This window comes from Tinamus guttatus, unplaced genomic scaffold (assembly GCF_059628265.1).
Source record: "Tinamus guttatus ecotype Peru unplaced genomic scaffold, ASM5962826v1 Tinamus_guttatus_pri_ptg000459l, whole genome shotgun sequence".
In the NCBI taxonomy this organism is placed as follows: Eukaryota; Metazoa; Chordata; class Aves; order Tinamiformes; family Tinamidae; genus Tinamus; species Tinamus guttatus.
Window position 1 is genome coordinate 9,968,321 of NW_028288993.1, and position 18,059 is coordinate 9,986,379.

The window sequence follows — 18,059 nt, forward strand, 5'->3', positions numbered from 1 at the left end:
ACCTTCAAATCAGGTGTCAGCAGGTGACCCTAGGGCCCTGATGAACTCTGCCTATCCTGCTCGCAGAGCCGAGGAACGCAGTGCTGATGGTCCAAGAGAGCCCCAGCCTCTCTCTGATACCTTCCTGCAGCAGTCTCCCATTAACTAATTAGCACTGATGACCTTTTAAAGCATGCCAGGCTCCTCCAAGCTAATTTTCCCCCTTCTCTTGTCTGTTCCTGCTTTCCTTGAACAAACAGCTCCCAAGGAGAGAAATAAGGTCCTGTCTTTCTCTGCAGAGGCTGCTTGGTGTTGAGCCGGTGGGTGCTGCTGGGCACCCTCCTTCCTCAATGTGTGTTAAACTCTGCTCAGCTGCTTGTTTGTTTCTGTATATTTGTTGCTATATACGCCCTGTGCAGATGCTTTGTGTGAGCAGTGGGTGGCACGCTTCCCAGGCGGCTCCGGGAATCCCAGCGATGCAGCGGGATCAGAGCTCTTCTTCTGCGGCTCCCATTCGGCTACGAGGTACTGGTGGTCTGTCCTGAAGGCTGCATCCCAGCAAATCCATGCAAGTCCTTCAGGGCAGGGAGCCTAAAACTCTGTGCTCTGACCTGCTGTCTTGGTGCAGCATGAAAGATGGGACGTTTGACCCTCAGGTGCTGCCGTCTCGGAGCCTGCGTTTGTACTTGACGGGATTAGGGATTTGAGTGTCTGGGGCAAGAGGCCACGGCTGCCTCCGAAGCCGGGAGCCGGACTGTGGCCGGGGCTGCCTCCCTGTGACAGAGCTGTTGGTAACAGTGTTGCATAGCACCTCCCTGGGGGAATTTGGAGGGCTGTGACTATATTAATGACACATAATTAATGAGCTTGTGGCACCTTTACCCTCTAGTGACCAATAAGCTTTTCTATTTTTTTTTCCTTTCAGTATTTGCAGTTCCATTTCCATTCTTCCTTTTCCCCAGCCGCAAGTAGGAATGACCCTAAAGCCACCTTCCTCTGGAGCAGGGCCGAATCGTGTCCAAGATCCATAGACCCGCTGGCTCCCTGTGACGTTTGCCTTTGATTAACCAGGCCCCAAAGTGTAAACTGTGGTGGGTATATATCTTTTTTTTTTCCCTTTTGTAAATCTCACTAACTCATAGAACCTTTAAACAGTTTTTCTTGCTGCTGGCTGCTTGCAAAAAATCAAGTTTCTGCCTCCTAACTCTGAAGTCTCCTGTAACAAAGCGCATTTCGCTCCTACACAAACCCAGAAAAGATCCCACGTGCGACCCCAACCCCCCGGACTTCTCTCCTCATGTTTTTATTCGCAGGATGCAGACGAGCCCCGCGCTGCCCTGGCTGTCACCAGCCGCGTGCGCGCGCGCGCCCGGTCGTTCCCGCGCGCGCGCCCGGCCAGGTGCGCGCGCACGCGCGGGGAGGGCGCACGCGCCCACCCGGTAGGCGGGGCCAGAGCGGCAGCCGCGGCCCCGCGTTGCCATAGCGACCGGCCGGGCTGCCGCAGCCGCACCTGCGCGTGCGCCGCCCCCCCCCCCCCCCCGCCCCCCTCCCGCGCGGCCGGTGAGCGGCGGCCCCGCTCGGGCTGGTGCCGCGGGGCGATGCGCGGCGGCCGCGGCTGAGGCGGCGCCTGAGGCGGCAGCGAGGAGCCCGCGGCCGCAGGGACAGAGGGAGCCGCCTGGGCAGCGCCGCCGAGAGGCGACCCAGGTGAGGAGGGGGCCGTTGATGGCGGGTAACGGCCGCTGGGGAGGGCGTAACGGCCGTTGAGGGGTGGGTAACGGTGGCGCCGCCACCGCCGTGAGGCGTCGGGCGGCGGCTGCGGCCGAGCCTGAGGGCGCCGGGCGCGGAGCGGGGTGTCCAGCCGCGCCTTGGTGGGGCGAGGGGGTGGATCCACGGCCTGGCGGCTGCGCCACAATCAGCGTGGTGCCCCCGGGCAAAAATAATAATAAAAAATCAAAAATAAAATAATTTTCTTGCTCCTGCGGCGCGGGGAGGGCAGGCGGGCGTTGAACTACTGCAGGGCAGTGAGGAGCAAGGTGCCTCCGTCGCTCTTTTAAGGGCAGCGGTAAACCTTCCTTTTTTTTTTTTTTTAATTTTTTGGTTGTATTTTTTTCCTGGTCATTAGAGCAGAGGAGGAGACTGGGAGGTTAGTTATCCTTGCAGGTTGTTCTACCCCTCAGCTCCCCAGGTGCAGCCCTGCGTGGCTCAGGGCAAGGGCATTGCCCCCATTCCCAGCTGTGAAGGTGCCAGAGCCGGTGTCTGGAAAATTCAGAAGTGCCTCAGCGGGGCTGCTGGGTCCCTTCCCCCCCACCTTGGGGCAGGTTTCACCCGGCATCCTCCTCCATCGCTCCTCCTTCAGTGTGTTTTCACTTGGGAAAGGGGCAGTGGCGTCTTGGTGGGTGACACTGAAGCTGTGGGGCGAGAGCAGAGAGGGAAGGCGGATGCATCGCGTCCGTCTGGGGCTGCGAGGGAGCCCCTGGTTACGATTTCTCGGTCTGGGGGTGCCTGGTTGCTGTGGACATGGCAGCAAGGAAAGCGCGGCTCCCCTTCCGAAATGGAGCATCTCGTAGCTGCGCAGAGGCTCCGTTTCCTGCACAGCATCTGGGGTGGGACAGGAGGGAGGAAGGAGGGGCCCTTGCCACCACGGTCAGCAGCGCACGGTGGGCGCTGGAGTTCGCCGTGTTTCACTGTGTAAAGCAGAGCCTGGTGGTAAATAGAGGCACAGAAACCCAGGCGGCCCTGGGGGTGGAATTGTCCGTTTTGATCTGCATTGCAGGTGCATAAGAAACATCCAGGGTGCTTGTTGACTTTGCCTAGGTGGTGAGATGCCCATGCTACTTGCTTTTCTTCTTTCTCTTTTTTACTGATGCTTTTGCAATATAAGCTGTGCCCCTTAATTTTTTTTTTAAATGTAGCCATTAGTACAGTGTCTTTTCCTATATAGTTTCCTTGTCAATAAATGTAGTTTTGTGGAGCTGTACTATGGCTGAGCCTCTGAGGCTAGGCAGAATATAAACATTTATGCACCATAATGGTCTGTTCATTTTTGTTTCAACCTTTAAAGCAAGTGCTATATAAATGGCTGTTGAAATGCTGTAATAATGCTGATTATTTGTTTTCTTAGATTTTGTTTTCAAGGCTTTGGTTATGCTGACAGGCCAGCAAGCATTGTCAATGAAACAGCAGAGATGGGGAGATCATAACAAAGTATTAATACCTAAGTAGAAAACAAGCATATTGGCTAAACGGATGCATAGTTATTCATCTGATGATTGTTTTCATCTGATTAGCATGTTTCTGCTTACTCTTCTTTCCCCAGCCTCTTGGGAAAGAGAGGGATAAAGCTCTCATGACCAACTCAAATGTTCTATGTAGTTCTGAGTCCAGGAATTGTTGTGAACAGTAATCTCACTTCATTTCTTTGTTTCCTTTATTTCAGATTTTAGATATAATTGCAGCCCCATAAGAATAGGTTTTCAAATTATTTTAAAAAATCTATCTTATCATTAGAGTTACAGAAATCAATTTCTTCTGTGTGCCCTAATTCAAGGGGTTCTAAGGGCAATTCATTATCTTTTATCATGTTTAACAGCAGTTGGCAAAGTCTTCCATGTGCTTATACCAGAATGTAAAATAAAATGTTACAACTATATTTGCTCTGCTATAGTGTATAAAATACTCCAGAAGTAGCTTTCAAGTTTACTTTTGATAGCATATTAGATTCTTCTACATTTTCCTCAATAGTTTCTTCAGTTATAGAAAAATGTAAATAGCAAAATAATGAAGGATTTCTTTTATAGCCTCAAGATTTACAATGTATTACAAGGCTCATTTGTATAAGATGAGTAATGCAATGTGAATGGACTTGAGCAAAAATAAAAATTACGTTTCACCTCATCTTTCTGTAATAAAATTAAAAAGTAGCAAACTGTTCATGGTTTATGGGTTGCTGCACAGAGAGCTAACAACTTCATATTTCTGAAGCTGTTTACAGTATTTTTTTTCTGACAAGAAATGAGCAACACTTTATATATTTGTCTGTATTTGTTTGTCAGTAACAGCATTGTTTTTTCAAGAGTAGTAACTCACGGACAAATCACTGAATCCGATGTCTTACTGTAGATGCTTTAGGGAAGATAGGTGTGTTCTGACAAGGCAAGGCCCTAGCTTTTCCTTGTCTGCTACTCCTGAAACTGAAAAGGTTGAAAAATCAAAGTCACAGACAAAGAAAGGACTTTAAAATCATTCTGGTGTCAGAAAAAAGATATATATGTTTGCAGTCTTTTCCATGTCCTCTTAACTGCAGTCCACAAGAAAACATTGGGCGTGCTTAGAGCTGCTGTGAAATGCAGAAAAGCACAGACAGAAACTTGCTGCCTTGTTGCAGGTCCTATGTTTCTGTTACAGATAGGAATATTTTGCAATAAGCTAATACCACATAGCGATTATCGATATTGCCAGACCCAGCCTCTGGTGGTGCTTGTGGCTCCTGGAAGCAGCAGAGCTGCTGAGGGCCGGGGTGGAGCCGAGCAGGGAGGTTGCTCTTTGTTCAGCTGAGATCTCATCATGTTGCTCTGGTTCCTTCGCATCCGCAGTGCCTCAGAACAAAGAGTCTCCTCCTTCCTTGTGCTTTCACCTAATACCATGTCTGAAGAAGCAAATGGTGATAAGTAGTGAATCCAGAACAGCTGAGTTGAAATGCTGATGCTCACATGGTTACTTGCTGTGTCTCCTCCCTGATTCCTGCACTTGGTGTGACCTGGCATTCCTTATACACCTGGCTGTGCACATGGGCTGATCGCAGGCTCTGCTGTGTTGGTTTTGAAGTGCTATCAACTGGTCTTTCCTCTGCAAGAGACTTTCCAGGTGTGTTGGTCATAACTTAGGGGCTCAGTGATTAGTTTTATCGAAGGGCATTGTGCTGTTCTCTACTGGCTCATTATTTCTGTTTATGTTAACAAGAACCATGCTAGAAATAGAATCAATACATTTATTTGCTGCTAAAAGAAAGAGATGTAACAAAGTGTTGCTGAAAACCTTTCCCGTTTTTGAGGAGCCTGTTTACTACGCAGCAAGTTCTAGAAGACCTTTTTGGGTTGTACTTAAAATACTCAAATATCTTCCTGCTTTTCAGTCTTAATTAGAGGGCTGAGACCCAAGATTCAAGGTCAGTTATTAAAAACATTGCTTGACATAAGCTAAAAAACTTATGGCTTTTATCCAATGCACATGGGTAATTACTACCACTGTATCTCCTTCAGCAGGAGCTCTCAAAACCTTTATTTTGAGCAAAGCACAGCCATACATTTCTGTATGCTTGACTGCAGTCGCTATCCTGAAATCACAGAAAATTTTAGGGAACATGCGTACTTCTCAGCATGTTAAACAAGCCTGGAAAATGGTTGCGTTGTTTCGTTGATTTACCGCTCAAATATCTGTTCTTAGTGAGTGGATTTTTTCCTAGAAGGACCAACTTGTTTAGCCTGCTGTAAGTCTGCAGCCTGTTCCTCTTGACGTGTTTCACAAATATTCTGGATAAACTCTGCAAATCATGTTTTCAGTGCAGTTCTTGCAGCAGGAGCTAGAGTTTGGCCGTGTGCCTGGAGCGGGTGCCGCTGCCATGGAAGCAGTTCTGCCTCTGCCGCCCCCACCACCCTGGTTACTGATTTTCCAAGTCCCCCTTCAGCCTGTGCTCAAGCATTTCAAAAGCATTTGCTCTGCTGCACAATAAACCTGAAAAATCACCAGTGGGAAAAATGGGTTAGTTTTTAGTTGGACCAGTTTCTTGACCTGATTCACAGTATGATCAGTAGACCAGCAAAGGAAGGTGATTTGAAGCATTTGACAAACCTGGCACTAAGCTCTTGCAAACAATGACCAACAGAGTCTCTTATGTTAAAACTGTCATGGTAACTTTTCAGTTTGTGTTTTGTTAAGTATTTGGAAGTGTGTTTTTTTTTTTTTTTTTTTTTTTTAATGACACAAATACTATTGTAGGGATTCCTCATGTGATTCATGCATTACTGCTCAAACTCTACACTTAAAGCTAGCATGAAATGGTGGTCATGAGGGAATCATTGATATTTGATAAAAATATTGGCTTTCCATAATCATTCCTAAGTATAAACTTGAAGTAATACTATATCCTTGCAGAATAAAACCTTCAGCTGCTGCCTTAATGGATTAATTCCTGATTCAGCTTTAACTGAAGCTGGAGAACTTTCTTAATGACTTTAAAGAAAGGCTCATTCTAATGTGTAACACTGAGTCAGTTAGTCCAGGGGTTGAACTGAGTATTAATTTCTCTTTTTCTTTTTCCCTTCTGACAATAGAAATTGTCCTTAGTAGAAGGAATAGCATAAATTTCTGCCATACTGTAAATGACTGTGATTAGGTATGAGGTAATATTTATTTTGTTCTCTGTCTTCTTTAAAATTCTGATGGAAGCTATGTTAATATAAACCAGTTCTTACTCAAAATGGAGTGAAATAGAAGCTCCTAGGGAGCATCTTTTGTACAGGAAAGCAGAAGAAAACCTACACATTCCATTAAAATACAGCATAGCCTTACTTATAAGGGGCTAGATGGTTATTGTAATAAACATTAAAGAAAATGTGTGGACTTCATTGCTAAGAGTTTTTTTTTGTTGTTGTTGCTTGTTTGGTTTTAAGTAGTCAGTGTTATTTGGGTGACAGCGCCCTCTCCTTGAAGTGGATTATGCCAAAATTAAGTCATTTTCGGTGCTTTCTGCCAAAAGCAAGGCTTTTCTCCCTGACAGCTGTGCAGCCTTATCATCGCTATAGCCTGGTATGCACACAGTAATTACAATAACACTGCAGAACCACTTGCTTTTAATTTGGTTCCCTGGTAGTCTCTGACATGCTAGTGACCACAACTATTTCAGACATGCCTCTGGTATCCCTGGTACTCTTCATCTGCTTTCCCAGTGACAGTCTGGTCTCACGGACAGAGAAAACTCAACCTGAATTATTCCTGTCACTCCTTATGACTTAAGCTTGATAGTCATGCTTGCAAGATGTCAGTGATTTCTGCCCAAAATACCCACTTGTTCATTTAAGGCATCTGCAGATATTAAATCCCTGCTGCCAGAAATGCCTTCCCCCGTAATTGTTCTTCCTGCTCCCATACTAGGCACTGTCATAGTAACAAAAAACCTTTTTGCAGTAATACTGAAGCCTGTACTTCCTCGGGGACGCTGAGAGGTTGGCTGATATCTCTGATCAGAAGATGAAAAGGAAATAGGGTAAAAAAAAAACACCCAGTAAAATAGTATGAAAAAGTGTTAGAAAAGGACCTCAGGAAAAATAATATCCTTCGTCAGGTAGGAGAAAGGTGCATCAGTATCAGTAGTCTCTAGGAAAAAAAAAATTCTTTTTGGGTTAAAGACACAGCCTAAAAGAGTGGGAAAGCAATTTATTGAGGTAATAGTTAAGTAGTAAAATCTCCTTATGCTCTAACCTAGACAGCAGAGGAAGAGAGGGACAGAATTGCTGCTATAATATGTATGCTGCTAAGGGAACACCAAAGAAGGGGAGAGATGTTCAGAAAGCAGTTGTGTAGGCCAGTCTGGAAGGCACGGCTAAAGCAAGGACTGAACTAGGTGAAGTGGTTTAGTCTAATGAACTGATGAAAGAGGGGAACCAGAAATCTGAAACTCTGTGATGAGCTACCGTGATATGGTGGTGGTGTCACTGCCGGCTCTGGAGCGGCTGGTAGAAGCAGTAACAATGTCAGGTTAGAGGATTTAAGGAAATGTCTAAGCGTAAGGGTAGCAAAGCCCTGAAGCTGCTGTGGAGACTATAGAATTTCTTTTATTATGTCCTTAGGAATAAACTGAACCAACACTTTTGGTAGGACATGAGTCTTTGGAGATGGAAGAGCTGATCTAAGCAAAGGACCTCTGAGTGTCTCTCAGTTTGGCATTTTTTACCACTAGAGCTGCATTATTTAGAAGTGTTGGGCCGGTTCCGTGACAGTCTTTAAAACTGGGACTGGCTAAAACTCAAGGTTCTTCTGAGGATTCCTTCTCACAAGAGGATACCTGTGGTCCTAATTAGTTCTTGAAATCATGTTTCATACACCATACAAAAAGCAACTTTTGTCCTATTTTTTTTAAGGGGAAGGCAATGGCTGGATACTGGTTGAGAGGAAAACAGTTGCCTGTCTAGACATGTTTCAGTGGAAGCTTTGAATATATGTCAGCAGAGCTAAAGTAGCTTCTCCTATGATAGCAGTCCCTTCTGCATTAAAACATTATTCTGTCTGTATAATCTGTCTGTTTTCTGCCAAATGAGAATGAAAATGTTAAATAACCATGGTTAGTTAGACTTCATTCCAGCAGTTTTCTTTAGGTTGTATCTTAATTCATAGATTAGCATCTCCCTCTTCTTATCTTGTAATAAGCTATAGAGAGGGCTATAGAGTTTTGTGCACAGACACCTAATACACAGCCAAAAAATGATGCCCTGACCTGTTTTGAGCTCCATCCAAATACGTAAGATTAGAAAAGACCTGGAGATGCATCATCTGCAAGGCAAGAGATCTGGCTGTCAAAAAGGTCAATAGCTGTTTATTGTAAGCATGCCATGTATTTGCATTTTGGAAATTCCTGTTTCATTTTTAGATTTTAAATATATTTTTTTAATTCCCCTTTTGTGGAAAAATTAGTAACTAGGCCCAAACAAGATGCCCCCCATGCCCAGCAAAAAGTGTTATTCCTGTTGTAGAATGGGATGGTAACCACTGACTTGTTACTGCATCTCCTAATTTTTATTATCCTTATCAAATGAAAGGAGATAGGCATTCCTAGTTGGAGTTTGCTAAGCTTGGCATTTCACCATGCCTTTTGGATAAGAACCTGTTTCCTTGCTTTGGAGACAAGGGGAAAAGATACAGTGACTTAACTGTTCTCTGATGTATGCAGTTAGAATTTTCTTCCCTGCATTGGCTCAATTTATCTGATGAAATGCAGCCAGAGTCGGGTTGCCTTAAGAGATACTGTTCTACTGATTCCCATGGTGAGCGATGGAAGACTGTTCACCTGGACTATTAAGGGCTCAGCTATTGCTGCATTTTTGCCCTCTGTGCGTGTGTGGGGGGGAATTTATTTATTTATTTATTTAATTTTAACATTTTCTTGACAGTATTGTTGACATATGCCTCCTTCTTTAGGGAAGCAGGAGATAGAATAACTGTAGCCCAATCCCAAAGCTGCTTTATAGGATTTCCTCTTTGAAACTCCAGGGGCAGCCATACCTGAGAATCCGTTTTAAAATTAACCTCTCTCAGGACTGTTTTTCTCACAACGGTTGTTGGATCTGATTTCTGGTTATTTATGCTGTGCTTCAAGAAACGTGGAGTTAAGAATTGCTGAGGAGCGTGGGGTAGAAATAAATGCCACTGTGACTAAAACCTCCCTTGGAGCTAAGTTAAACATCTGCATATGAAAGTGCTCTTATAGTTGCTGCGTTAGTGAGAAAATGTTTGTTGACTTGTTGGTCAGTAGGTCTCACTTCCATCAACTCTTTTTATTTGCAGGAAATTCGACTTTTTAAAAACAACTAATGCAATGATAGTAGCCTTTAGCAGTAGTATACTTGAGAATGCAGAACTAAGGGAATATTGTTAATTTATAATAGCTTTTAAAAATTTAAATACATGATTTGTCTTTGTGACCATTGTCAGTATTTGTGGCTTTAAAATAGCTTATATGTTTGCATAGTTTCTCAATCCTTTAACCTTTAAAAGATGTACATAAGCAAGGAGAATCGATTAGGTGTAAGATGCTAACAGTTTCATAAAATATACACATTGACAGTAAGTGGTGGGGACGGAATAGAAAAATTCTAATAATCCAGATTATTCAAAGGTAACCAATTTAGAAAATTGATTGGATTCAAATGACTTTCCGCTCATAAATCAGCATAGTTCCAGGCTGCCACTCAAAAGAAAAATCGTAACAGTTTGGCAAAGAAAGAGCATTAAGCATCTGCTGAAGGTCAGCAACGTTCCCTCTTGCCCTGTCACGCATTGGCAGTGTCAGCATCCAGGAGGGAAGCGTGCAGGCTGCGTGCCGGTAAGCGAAGTGAACACATTCCCTGGATTTTGTAATGCTCTCTGGAATAAGTTTTCCTGTGCTTGCCTGTGGGATATCCGTGCCTGCTTTTTCCCTGTGTTTCCATCAAAGAGTAAGTGTCCATAGTCTGGACACTTACTTTACCAAGTAAGTGTAGTTGCCAAGTCTTTGAGGTCATCTCTATCAAGCTGTTTGTATCCCGTGTTTGTAGGTATTTCTCCTATCTGACTCAGGAGTTTCCTGCAGAGAATCCTGGCACTGCCATATAAAGACAACTTTGGCTATTATGCTGCTTCTAAGTCCTTCACATTGATTATTGAGTAACTCCCTAATAAAAGCAATTATTCTGTTCAGCATTTTTTTTTTTTTTAGTAAACAACTCCAAAAGCTCAAGCCATCACCAGCAAAGTAAGAATAAAGCCCACTGCCATAGCAGAAGAATAGGAACAAGCTGTGCAAGCAGTATAAATAGTGTGGTGGTACAAAAGCATCCGAACCTTGGTAATGGCTTCTTTAAATAGCCCACACGGGCATGTTAGGCCAGGTAATGTCCCGTTTCCCTTCTGGGGGGCACGCTGGTGATGTCCAGCTGCCGGGCTGGGCTTCGAGCTTTCTCTGCCTCCTCCTGGCTCTGTTTCTGATCTTCACAAATGGTCTGTTTAGAAAGAACTCGCGTGGCAACAGATTAAGTTAATTGGTTGCGGGGGGCTATATGGTTGCCCTTATGTACTGGAGATCTTATCCTTTTCTTTTAATCTTCTTGTGTCCAATTCCATTGTATTACTGTTAAAATGGCATGAAACAATTTGATGTTATTCTAGAAAAAATAAGATACTCTTTTTAATTGGCTTCTGCATAGGTAGTTTTTCAGCCAGTTTTCTAGTTAGGCAGTACCTGAAAGTCTCCAGGGGGAAAATATTCCAGAACTTTGAGCTGGGTGAATCACAATGTGATGCATTGGTCTCCAGGAGGCTGTTCAGACTGCAGATGAGTTTTTTTTCTTCCCTCCTTTGTGCTGTAGAAATTTCCTCATAAATTAGACTGCAAAAGCAGTCCAAAATATTTTTAATATTGCAGTAATAGCCTGGGTTGACAGATAATGCGCAGTGAGTTGGACTGAGTTTCATACAGATCTCAAACTTTAATATTCCTAGCTATGTTTCTGTGTTTTCAGGTTCACGGTATTACTACAGTGAATGGAAGCTATTACTAGCTACAAATATAGTGTATTCATACCAAGTTGCCTGTTTTAAGCAGATTTCAGAGAAAGCTTCTTTGTGCTGTGACCGTCTTCAAGACACCTTCCCCATCATTTTTATGGCGGGTAGTTTTGCCTTAGCCCTAGAACACGTGCACATGTTGCAGTGTCCTTGAGGCTGCCTATGAGTCTACAACGGGCAGGGTAGAATTGAAGGTGCTGTCCATAAATTTTGTAAAAACTGGCTTTTTCATGATGGTCTTCTGTTTCCCTTGAAGGAAAGGAGAAAGGACAGCTGAGCAATGGGCTGCCCTGCGATATGTTCCAGTAAGGCAGCAGAGGGTAGGAAGGGTTTGTGGGAAAGCTGCCCTCCTGATCCCTTATCCTCAGGGGAGAGCGAGGACTGCTTACCCCAAAGGGGCTGCACCTAAAACCCGAGTGTGTTGATTTAATTGCTTTCACTGATTAACTTCAGTGCTGCAGGAGAGATGATGCTCTGGTGCAGATAATACTCATTTTCTTCCCAGAATTCTATAACTGATTGTTTTTCTTCAGTCTAGGTAATTCTAGTGTGATTTCTCAGATGCAAGGGAGCATTATAGGTGTTTTTTTATAGGGGATAAATAACCATAAGGAAGTAATATTTACAAGCTCATTTTATTTTCTCCTAACATAGAGAACTAGTTTAAAGCATGCTTTTTGTACAAGACTTGAGATATAAATATTTCTTATTGGTGTGCTCGTTGCTGGTGATTGTCTCTTCTATCCCAATTACAGGTGCAGGCATAAAGCTGCTATTAGTAACCACTGTGATAATAAAGCTTTCAGAATATTGTATGCCTGCTGTTCTTCCACATAGCACTGTCAGTGCTTGGAGAAGTTTCTTTAAATAAAAGGTATTTCTCATTATTAATAAAGATCTGTTCTGGGCATTGGTTTTAGTGCAGTGAGAGCTCCTGCTATGGTGAGGGATGGACGCTGGTGCAGGTTTTATTCTGCTGTCATATTCTGTCGATAAGAATATAATGAGCACTTAGGAAATTGGATGATTCAGTAAAGCTTTTGTCTGTCTGAAGTCAGCTTTGCAAGCAAGACTATGTCACTTTGAAAATGTAAGGCAGCAAAAATATCAATAAGCCTTAAAATTAATGATGCTATACAGTAACTGCTATGACCTGAGTAGTCAATCTTAAAATAATCCTTTGATGCTGTGGGCCGTGTGAAGGTACAGTTGTGGCAGCCATGGAAAGTTTCTCGTGTGAATCTCTTGCCTTTGTGTGCAAAACTAGCCATAGCTCAGGGGAAGTTAAAGTATTATCTTTAGAAACAGTCTAAGGGTTACTTGCACTGAGCGGACATCCTAGAAATTTTGAAGTTGTAGAATCAAACTTTTCACTTTTCTCTTTTTGGTAAGAGAACTGTGAAAAATACTGCAAATGGCAAGATTGGCCAGTTAAGGGTGCCAGTGAGAAGTCGAGGAAGAGAATTAAGGTCTAACTCCTGCACAGCCTGTGACTTGTCACTGCAGCCTGCCGCTGTAATGCCAGTGCAGGCAGCTGTCTCAGCAACAGAGATTCTCTTTACTTGGTTAAGTAGCCTAAATATTCTAATTGTTTTTCCGGCTCTGTTTAACCCACCGTGATCACCATTTTAGGTCTGCTGTCTCCTTACACCCAGAGGCACTTGGCAGTTCTTTCCTCGTGCCTCCCCGGAGTAGCACCTGTCCTGTGCTGCTTCCCAAAGAGCTGTGTTTTCTCCCAGTCAGGTCTTGCGGGATTCCTGTCAGTGTGAGCTACTGACCCTTTGGCGTCCCCATTAACTTGTCTCCATAGACGTTTTCTTCTGCACACATATGTCTGTGTGCTGCCCGAGGAGGAGGAGGACTAGTCTGCCTTTGCAGAGCTGTGAGTTACCATAGTAATGCAAGCAGCACCCGGAGCATTGAAGATTCCTCCCAGCAATGTCCGGTTATCCATTTCCATCTTTGTTTGGCTGAGCACTGTGTAGTCCAGGCCCTTCTCTTACTGCGCAAAGAATTTCAAGCAGCGTTACAGTTTCCCTTGCGCTCAAAACCCGAGCAAGAAGTCTATTAGTTTTCTCTTTAAGAGAATCAGTCTGCCTGAGCATCATCTTACTGCGCGTGTATCCCTCCCCCGGGCTGGGGGGAGCTGCAGGAAGCCCATCCCGTGCCAGGATCCGTAGTGCCGCGCAGCTGAGGACACAATCGCCGCCGCGCCAGGCAGAGCTCTCTGCTGCAGGTTCTAGCACGCACATCTCGACGGGGGCAGCCCGTGGCAACCGCACAGAGACCCTCGCACGGGCAGCGGCCTCGGGCTCCGCTCTTTGTTAAAGGCAGATTATTTTGCTGTCTCTTTTATGGTGCGTTTTAAGGCTTTCTTCCTTGTTGTTAATTAAGGGAGTTATTCATTCCTCTATCCTGAGAGGTAAATGGGAAGCCCTCGACAGTACCGAGGGACATACTAGTCATTTCTGAGAACTCCACTTTTATCTTCTAAAAGGATTAGTGACCTAAAGCCTGTCTGAAACTAATCCTTTAAATGTGTTAACTCCAAACAAATGAGTTCCTGGGCTGCTCTGGCCCAGAGTGTAATCAGGTTTTCTATGAACTTGGAGCCCTTATAACTGAGGTAGTCACGAAACTGGAAAACGTTTTACTTCTGTGGGCATTTGTGTCGTTGCATATTCAGTTCTTTAATAGCAGACTAGTTACTGTTGATCTGGGCTGTAGAACCAAGATATTTATATCTGCACAATAACTAACTGACTACATCTGTTTACTAACAGAGAACCTGCATGTCAGGATGGCAGCTTCCAACCTGGAGAACCAGTTGCACAGTGCCCAGAAGAACCTGCTGTTTCTGCAGCGCGAACATGCGAACACACTGAAAGGTCTGCACGCCGAGATCCGTCGCCTGCAGCAGCACTGCACAGGTACCGCCGCGAGCGGCCAGAGCACTGCCAGGGCTCTGCTGCTAAATATCCGGGTGCTTCATCCCGAGAGGGACCCTGACCACCACAGCTGGGTAGGGAAAGCCAAGGCACAGGAAGGTGGAGGACTAGGTTTAGGTAGAGGGAATGTCTGCAGAGCAGTGCTCAACCTCTAGATCTTACCACATCCCAAACTAGAAAGTGAGGCTTGGGAAGCAGGCCTGAATTCTCTCTCTCTGAAATCCTCTAAATACCAATTCTTGTATATAGTGAAATGTAACTTGGTGAATTGTATGTGCACAGAGTTGCCCTACTGAAGAAGAACCAATATCCGAACTTAATTCTTCCGACAAGACTGGGAACTGCTTCTTATTTCAGAAGTCAAACGTCCACAACAAAGTCCGTTACTACAGTATGTTTAGGATGATCTGATGTTACTTTTACAGAATATAGCTCAGAGCACAACTTTTTGTAATCAATAGCAAGGATTTTTCTTAAAAAAAAAAGGGCTCTGCCTGTCTGTTCTGGTTGTTTTACAGATTTGGTAATCTGCAGTGGATCTCCTAATCTGGTTGTATTTTATGAAAGCATGTCAATGGAAATATGCTCCGGGTAAGATAGATGATATTATTCTAACAAAAGTAACCATTTTTTTCCTTTTTCAGATTTAACTTATGAGCTGACTGTAAAAAGTTCAGACTTGACAGGTAAGGAAAACAATATATGTGATTTTTCTTTGAATGTTCATGTGCATTTCTCGTGTTTCAAACTGTTAGTACTTTTACCATTACAAGCACTTTGTGCTTGGATTATTCAACTTTAACAAACATGCCAAAGGTTTAAGACTGGTTTTTCTGCTTTCCAGCCTTATCAGTATTTATGAAGTAAATGTCAAGTTTTTAAACCAAGGTCACATAGGAAATCTTTGCAGGAGTCAGGAACAGGGCGTAGAACTGCTGACTCCTCTCCATTACTTCAGCCACCAGATCATCACTTCCCTATTTGCCGTATGGGAACAGAGGACATGAATTTTAGAGACAGACTGGCACTCCTATTAAAATTCAGCTCATACTGTAATTATACCACAGACACTTTAAAAAAAAAAATTGGTCAATTGCCAGTTATTTCAGGTGTATCAACAAGTGAAGGATGGGAATGAAACTCTCCCTGGGAGCAGCCACCTGGCCCAGGAATGGCCTGGGGTGGGACATGTTGTACTGCAGATAAAAGAGCGTGGGCAAGTTCAGCAAAGCAACCTGGGCATGCGCCAGAACGGGGCTTAGTTCTTGATGCAGCAGCACAGCTCAGTGCGTCTCCTCATAGGCCTGTCACGGGTGCTGAGCTGTGTGGTGCCAAACTTGAACACTCCCCAGGCTGGAGAGGAGGGTGTCCAGCATCTAATAGTCAGCAGTGGGTTGCTACTGCTGAACAGCTTCCCAAGGAGAAGGTGACAGAAATGACCAGCGTGTCCTGCAGCTTGGTGGCAGGGGTGCTGAGAGAGGTTGGTGTCCCTGTGCCAAACGGCCTGCACTCGTTGGTGCAAGAACTGCTGCTGTACGGGGTGTTGGCTGCCCTCACTGGGAAGGGAAGGCAGCCGCGCTGAGCCCTCTCGCTCCACGAGAGACGTCTACAGCAGCAGCTCCCCAGTGAAGACGGACACGGCGCGTCAAGGGCTGTGACCGCCTGCGGAAGAGCTCTGCACGTCTGCAACAGCGTCTCATGACCAGAGGACTCGGAAAAATGCCTCCAATCTGAGCAAGTTCAGCAGGCGTTACTCCTGTAACCCTCCCCCCATTTGCCAAAGCATGTGAAACACTTCTGAGTTTGTTTTTTTGTTTGTTTTGTTTTCTTTTCTTTTCTTTTGCATGGTATTAACAGTGTTCAACTGCAGTGAGCGGTGCTAGCGCTTACCTTTCCCTCTTAAGAACTGTCCTGGTACTTCTGCAGATGAAGTGATTTAGGGTATTTCTGGATGACAGTCTGTAGGGCTTTTCTTTAAGGCTTCAGGATGTCAGTAGGAAGCCCCATAGCACTGTTTTACTTAGTGGCTATAATTAATATGAAACACTTGTGCTTTTGCTGTTCCTCTAGGAAATGGTAGCTCAAGAAGTGATGAGCTTAAAAGAAAGTGTGAAGAACTGGAAGCTCAGCTGAAAGTCAAAGAGGCTGAAAATAACGAGTTATTGAAAGAACTTGAACAGAAAAATGCAATGATAATGGTGCTGGAAAATACTATTAAAGAAAGAGAAAAGAAGTATTTAGAAGAGTTAAAAATGAAAAGCCATAAGCTAAATATGCTGTCGAGTGAACTAGAGCAGCGAGCGAGCACCATTGCGTATTTGACGTCTCAGCTCCACGCCACCAAGAAGAAGCTGATGAGCTCAGGCGGGGCTGCGGAGGGGACCCCTTCAGGCAGCCCAGTGCTGTCCAGCTACAAACCCGCCCCTCCCAAGGACAAACTGCCCGAGACGCCGCGCCGCAGGATGAAGAAGAGCCTGTCGACCCCGCTCAACCCGGAGTTCGAAGAGGCCTACAGAATAGGGGCGGAGAGCCGGAAGCTGCTCCTCAGGGAGCACGTGGATGCCATGCCGGATCCCACGCCCTTTCTGCTGGCCCGGGAGACGGCGGAGGTGCAGCTCGTTAAGGAGAGGCCGCTGGTCATCCCCCCGATCGCGTCCGACCGCGCGGCGGGCGAGTCGCACAGCCCGGCCCGTGAGAAGCCGCACAAGGCCCACATCGGGGTGGCCCATCGCATCCACCACGCGGCGCCGCCGCCGCCGCCCCACGTGGAGACGCTCGCGGTGGATCAGGTCAACGGCAGCAAAGTGGTGAGGAAGCACTCAGGGACGGACAGAACTGTTTGAGTAAAATCACTGATTGAAATGCTCTATTCTGTTGCTGTTTATGCACTGTGATCCTCTAGGATATATAGCACCTGCGGTCAAGTTTCTTTTGATGCCCTATGCATGCCAAACTTCTTCCAGGTCCATCACTACTAGATTATTCTCCTCTAATGAACCCCAGTATGACTGTGTTCATATGGCAAGGTATTTAACTCCTCAGTGCTGTGGCCAAATTGGGGTCCCTAACTGCTTGCTTCTGAGCACTGCTCCACTTACTGTAAGTTCACACGTGGACAAAGGCACAGGCTGCAGTTTGCTTTATTAACCGATGTTAGCGAAAAGACGCATAACTAGAAACCTGCAGCAATAGGTAGTGGCTGTTACCATTTAAAATATCAGTGGTTCTTTTGTCTTCACTGGTAACGCACGTCAAACATAACCACAACTTTTGTGACAAAGCCTTTCTCATGGTAGCACTGACAGTAATGCAGATGTACAGAGACTTTACAGAGAACTAAGGATTTGTTCTCCTCCCTGTGCGCTCTCTTGCAAAATGTTCGCAGTTCCCCTGAGTGCTGGGAAGCGTTACTGGAGTAATCCTAAATACTTTGGGTTGTGGCTTTGTTTAAGATAAGAAAAGAGGAGGCGGGGGGGGGGAATGGGTTATGAAGCACTGTTTTTAATGGCTAATGAGCCTCATGGAAAGAATATGAACACTGGTGTGTTTTGCAATGGAATGGCTCCATTTTGCATTTTAGACTGATTAGTAAATTGCACTTGTGGCACCTTCCTACTAGCTTGAGTGCCTTTCCCAGAGAACATGTAACTGGCTGTCCAATACAGAAATGGTTCTTCATGAGATAATCTGCTGGATTTTCAGTTTTGTTTTTTTATTGGTTTGTTTTTAATTTGTTTTTAATTCATAGTATATTTTGGTGAAGCAATCATTTTTGTTTCCTGAAAACCCAAGACTCATCCTGGGCCTCATCAGACAATG

General features: G+C 44.9%; 1 protein-coding gene across 1 annotated transcript; it reads left to right on the forward strand.

Moving 5' to 3' along the window:
* The first annotated feature begins 1,549 nt into the window (after positions 1–1,549).
* On the forward strand, positions 1,550–18,042 carry CCDC92 (coiled-coil domain containing 92). The gene is made up of 4 exons (XM_088532524.1): positions 1,550–1,683; positions 14,076–14,222; positions 14,885–14,926; positions 16,311–18,042. The coding sequence occupies exons 2-4, from the start codon at positions 14,093–14,095 to the stop codon at positions 17,081–17,083; spliced, it is 945 nt and encodes a 314-aa protein (XP_088388650.1). The 5' UTR covers positions 1,550–1,683; positions 14,076–14,092; the 3' UTR covers positions 17,084–18,042.
* Positions 18,043–18,059: the final 17 nt, after the last annotated feature.